Source organism: Argiope bruennichi, chromosome 5, assembly GCF_947563725.1.
Source record: "Argiope bruennichi chromosome 5, qqArgBrue1.1, whole genome shotgun sequence".
Classification (NCBI taxonomy): Eukaryota; Metazoa; Arthropoda; class Arachnida; order Araneae; family Araneidae; genus Argiope; species Argiope bruennichi.
Window position 1 is genome coordinate 124,037,619 of NC_079155.1, and position 6,000 is coordinate 124,043,618.

At 32.0% G+C, this 6,000-nt stretch overlaps 1 protein-coding gene across 1 annotated transcript; it reads left to right on the forward strand.

The window, feature by feature from the left end:
* Positions 1-2,188: 2,188 nt before the first annotated feature.
* On the forward strand, positions 2,189-5,358 carry LOC129968399 (kelch-like protein 10). The gene is made up of 2 exons (XM_056082256.1): positions 2,189-2,676; positions 4,869-5,358. Exons 1-2 carry the CDS (start codon positions 2,189-2,191, stop codon positions 5,356-5,358), a joined length of 978 nt encoding a protein of 325 aa, XP_055938231.1.
* The last annotated feature ends 642 nt before the right edge of the window (positions 5,359-6,000 follow it).

A 6,000-nucleotide genomic window follows, 5' to 3' on the forward strand; every position in this document is an offset into this window, starting at 1 on the left:
ACAATTAAAATTTGCAAGAGAATAAATATTTTCTATTCGTATTCACATTAAAAAAAAGAAAGAAGAAAATAACTTTTAATTATAAGATTAACTTTATTTAATAAATTTTAATTATAATAAAGAACAAAATTAAAACCTTTAATCGATATTTTTTTAATATTTTTAATTTAACATTTTTCATAATGTAATTTTAGTTTGTGTACAACTCAACCATTTCAAAAAGTAGTAAACAAAACAGCAGTACGGTTGCTATAAAAGGGATCCGATGGGTTGCAATATTGGCGACAAACAGCTGGTGCACACTAATCTTCACTTAGGCCCTAAATTTTTCGGGGGGGGGGGGAACAATTTTACGACAAATACAGTAATAAAAATTTTTCTTGCAACCCTAAAAACCGCTAGTTACTATTTCTTGTACCCATCCAGGAGACAGCCATTAGCGAATTTTCGGCCGATTAACACGATTTTGTAGTGGTTGGTAAGAAACCGGTACTTGTTAGTTTTAACGGCGACCAAAAAGAGCCAAGAAAAAACTTCATCAAATAATAAAAATGTACTCAAATGCATTATTATTTATTATGAAAAATTTTGAACGTGCTAATAACATGCCATATAGTTTGACGATTAAAATCGCCAAATTGGCAAACATTTTTCTTAGCAGTTTCTGGTCGCCGTTACAATCGACAATTACCAAAAGACTTACATTAATCTTGCAGACGATTACTTGACTACATTATTTATCTTTGCATCTTTGGTTTTCACATTGACAACTTATTATCGATGATAAGATATATTAGGTGGAATTATCGATAATAATTCTAAGCAACAGGTGTCATTTACTGCCACTGTGAATAAACCATTAATAATTTCTTTTCGCCTTAAAGAAATCTTAGAAGTAATTTTTAACTTTCTCGTATACGTAATAAGAGCAAGTATAGTAGTAGTCAAAAAAATTTGAACTCGAGAATTTCAAGAATCTTCACTCTTCGAGTTCAAAAAAAAAAAAAAAAAAAAAAACATTTTTAGAAAAAGTCTGTCTGGGACAAAAATAACTCAAAAACGATTCGAGGTAGACGCCTGAAATTTGGCAAACGGTCTTAATGTCAAACTTGCAGATTTCTATCAAATTCGAGTAAAATGTGTTCAGAGGAAGTAACGTCTGTAAAAAACAAACACAGTTAGATGGATAAAATACAGTACACAGATTTATCATCTATAGTGTAGACACTTATCAAATTTTGAGCCAAATCCAACAGCGAGTTGTTTATTTGCAATGACTTAAATCTATAAAATTCGATATGAGAATTTGTGATAACCAGTGCGAATTTGCATCAAAATTGTGTTTCGTATGGATAGAAAAAACCTGTCTAAAACAAAAATTCGGGTTTTTTTTAATACTATTAACGCATGTCATTGATTAATTGCCAAATAACTCGCCAAGGATGGCATGATAAATTCAGTAAAAATGATAACGTCTCGCTAAAGCTAAATATTTCATGCCTGTTATTAGCCAATACCATGTAAGGCATTCTCTGGCATGACAAATTTAGTAGAAAGTATATGAGAAAGTTTTGGGGAGACCACTTACGCTGGTTAAATATGCAGATATTTATATATTTAAATTTGGGTGAACCGGGGTTTAACCCCCTTCTTCGCCAGGTTGCGATAAAGAATTCCTTATTCTCTAGACTGGCGATCCGTATTCTCTAGACTGGCAAACCTATTATTTTTCGCCTTTATTATGCGCAATGATTGGACATCTCCCTCGGTTTTGGAACATTTAACAAAACACGACACCAGACCGTTGTTGGTGAGTTGCCGATTTTTGAAAATTGCGCTAAGAAGGGGGTTAAACTCCAGTCGTACTTAAAATTATTGAAAATTTTCACCCCTAATAAACATTTTCCCTGCCTAAATTACTCGTCTGATTTTGATAATTTTTATAATATTTGAAAGTTTATGAACTCAGATCCTTAATGGTCGCGTGCATGCCTCCAACACCTTCCATTTTCGAGAGATATAACAAATTAAAAATTTTATAGAGACCCCAACTTTATTTATTTTTACCAATTTACTTCAAATTCATGAAATAAAATTTCATTTCAGGTAAAATTAATCATTAGTTATCCATCAACAAATATTCAACCCCACCGATTTTTTTGTTCTATTAAATTCCTTCGTTTTCGGAATGCGTGCAACAGCGTCGTTATTATTCGAAGACAGCTGCCATGCTGAAGGTGTCCTACAAGCCTTGAACAATCTGAGGATTCTAGGCCTTGGCTGTGATGCTGTCCTCAGCACTGAAGATGGAGGTATGTTCCGTGTACACAGATCTATCATGTCCTGGTGCAGCACTTACTTTCGAACCGTCTTCACTACGTCACTGGTCGACACAAACTGTGGAGATGGCCCACAAGTGCGGACCTTCATCGTCATCCCAAACGTATCCGCCACGATGCTAGAGATCATCATTCAGTACGCCTACACCGGTGCGACGCCCGTTTCAGAAGATAACGTGCAAGAATTGTTGCCAGCGGCTGACCAGTTCAGTGTTCTGGGCTTGGTCAATGCATGCGTTGATTTTCTTGTCAACAATTTGGACCCGAAAAACTGTATCGGAATATGGAGGTTTTCAAAAGAATACTTTCTCTTAGACTTGGAAAAAGAGGCTTTCAGGTAAGTTTGAAATATCGTCTTATATTCATAGACGTTGTTTAAATGTCCAAAAAGTAATGTTATTTTCCTTTTTTTTTATTACCTCAGGTTTTATTCTGTAGTGTAAAGTCATTCTTCTGCATGTAATTTAAAGGATGTAATGTAATACCCAGCAGAATGCGTTATGAAAGACTTCAAGCGGAACAAAAAAAATCACTTTATTAAGGATTGACTTGCCTATAATCAATTGAACCGACTACTGAAGATTGACACATAAGATTACATTATATATCAAGTTATATACACAATACTTTCCTTTCAGATGCTAATAAATTCCGGTAACGTATATAATAATTCTGGGCAACATGTTTTATTTTTGCAATTTCTATTGATTCTACTCTTTATCTCAGACCGCATGGTTATTTTTATTGCAATAGCATTTGGTAAAATATAAGTAGGCAAAAATATAAGATTTATTCCAATGGTATTATAAATATTTCATATTTGTTCTTTTTACATTAAATACTTTTTAATAAATAAATTGAAGAATATCTACGATTATATCCCAACATTTTAATGAATATCTTCAAATTAAAAGTCTTTTTTTGTGTGTGAATTCTTTAATGCAATGATCTACAGAGTTTTCTTGATAAGACCTGCCGTTTCCACATATGTACAATCTCATGATGATTAGGTATGTGCCAAAAGGGCCAATTTTTTATTTGATAGAATTGTTGAGGTTTATTTTGTTGAGGTTTAATAAATTTTCTCAAATGATAAAGAACAGAGCAATGGAAAATGTAGTGCGGAATGTCATCATAATCATTGCAACATCTACAACTACAGTTTCTCAAGCTGAATCTTTTAAGATAATGCTGACAAATTTCATGATTTGTAGTTAATTGGGCTAAATATTTATTGTCAATACATTTATTTATTTTTTACTTGAAAAAATATATAGAAAGCGGACTTATTCATTGCATATTTGTATAATCAGGTAAAAATTATTTTCCATTTATTGTAATGTAAATTTTAGTCGATTATACATATGTGTGTAATCAACTAAAATTTACATTACAACAAATGAAAAAATTTTATTCTTCTATTGAAGACTACCACTTACCGAAGCATGATTTCATTTTTTCTGTTAATCAATTTATTGGACAGAAAGATCTTTAGCTTATAATTTGTAACAATAATTGCTAAGAGCATTATTCACTTTTCACTTTTCAAAGTGAAACTTTTCGGCAAGAAATGTAAAAATTTTTATTAGATAACACTTTTAAATATCACTCTTTTACTTATAATAAAGAATATACTCCTAATATATAAACACAAAAGAAAGACACTGTACTGCAAAAATATTAATTTAAGTGCTCCTATAAAATAAATTCATTAATTTTATCAAACAGCTATTTATAAGAAATAATCAACGCAATAATACCGAATTGCATCCCTATCACGCAATGAAATCAATTTAGTTTTCTATGAATTGAAGTCCCTTTTTTGAAGCAATATGAAGACTATTTTGGAATCGACTTCATAATCATCAATAGTGGTTAAATAACAAAGACGACAGCTGGCCCACAAAACCACCCTTTATCTATATCCTACACTGTTTACTTTCAAGTTCAAGTTCAAGCTGACCGATAAATAAATTACATATTTTCATAAATAAAACTACATGAGTGGAGATCTTTTGACATACGACATCGATTTTTTGTGGAATAAACTTTCAAATCTTGAACTTTCCAGTCCCGAAAGTAACGATTTATCACCATTTAATCTCAACCCCTAAACACCATGGCATCAGAATTTAAATGTATAAAAGCTGCGGTTTTGGCCAAATGAGCTGATAAGGCAAAATTTCTCACCACATAAACTCTTGAAAAACAAATGGTTTTGTGTGCGTTAGGTCCATATTCAAAGAATCATTTTTCAGAAATGAGATCTTTCGATTAAATATCCAACACTTTCCCCACAATTTTGCAATCCTTATCCTCAAGATTCGAAAGGAAAGAAATATCGATGCTTGATTTCTTTCTTATTTATCTTTTCTTGGACCTGAATAAAATGTGGTGAAATGAATGGAGAAAAATATATATAAATAAATTGAATATGGGAGAAATTTTTCAATTAGGAAGAAATATTTTCTAGAAAGTTTTTTTTTGTGTGACACTCTCGAAATATTGACAAACCATTTCTTTTTCTAGATACATTCTTGATCATTTCCTCGATATCGCAGAGCGGAGCAAAGAATACTTAGAACTTTCGGTCTCTAATCTGAATATTATACTGAAAGATGATTTGCTGAACGCCGAAAAGGAAATATCTGTTTGGAATTCAGTGAAACACTGGGTTTACTATGACATCGCCAACCGCATGACTTGCTTGCCAAGTCTTTTGGCATCGATTAGATTAGCAGCCATGTCGATTGATAATTTCCAAGGTCTCATTAAGGACTCAATAATATCCAAAAGTATACAATGTCGACCTTATCTCGCCAAAGTAGCCAAATTTATATTGCAAGATCTCAATGAAGCTGAAAAACATGATGAAATATGCGAAACGAATGCTTTGTTCCAACCGAGGCTACCACGGAATTTAATTTTCTGCATCGGAGGTTTGAATCACTGGGGTCTTCCATATTTTTTCGAAGCCTATGACAATCGTGTAGATTCCTGGAAACAGGTAGTATCTTAAAGGAATTCTTATTATCTTTTCAATGTTGCTTAAATCTACGTTGCAATAAATATAGGATTATTCAAAACAAATGAACAGATTTGTATTGGCAATAATTTCCACTTAAACCACGATAATAAATCAGAGTAATGGTCTTACCTGCAAACCTCCTCACATACGTTCTAACAAAGGTTTATACCAGAGAAAATTGGCATAAAATAATGGCATTGGCATATAATAATTACGAAATATTAACCTTTGGCCAGGATTAAACATTTTTTTCTGAACCTATAATATGATCCTTGGCTTGTTTGTTGTTTGTTTATTTTGAGATTACTCTTTGACAATTGGTAAATGTTATCCAAAATCCATTTTTTTTTTTTTGCTTTTTTCTTAATTGATTGAATCAAAACTTTGAAAAGGAACTTCACTTGTAACCATAAAATCACACATCAAATTTGATACATTTAAATCATTTCGTTTTTGAGTTATCACGTTTATTTACATGCTTCTGGGAGTACAGACCGACAGACTTTCAACCTCCTTCTTGGAGTTGGCTCAAACTTTAATAGGTGTCTAAAATTTAGATTTTAAATCTGCATATCTAATTTTCCCCAACTAGCTTTCTTCGTTTTATAGTATCAAATTAACTAATATTTGAAC

Coding starts and splice junctions, on each gene's coding strand:
- LOC129968399 (XM_056082256.1), top strand. CDS start 2,189: ATGCGTGCAACAGCGTCGTTATTATTCGAAGACAGCTGCCATGCTGAA. Junction 2,677..4,868: donor TTGGAAAAAGAGGCTTTCAG/GTAAGTTTGAAA, acceptor TTCTTTTTCTAG/ATACATTCTTGATCATTTCC.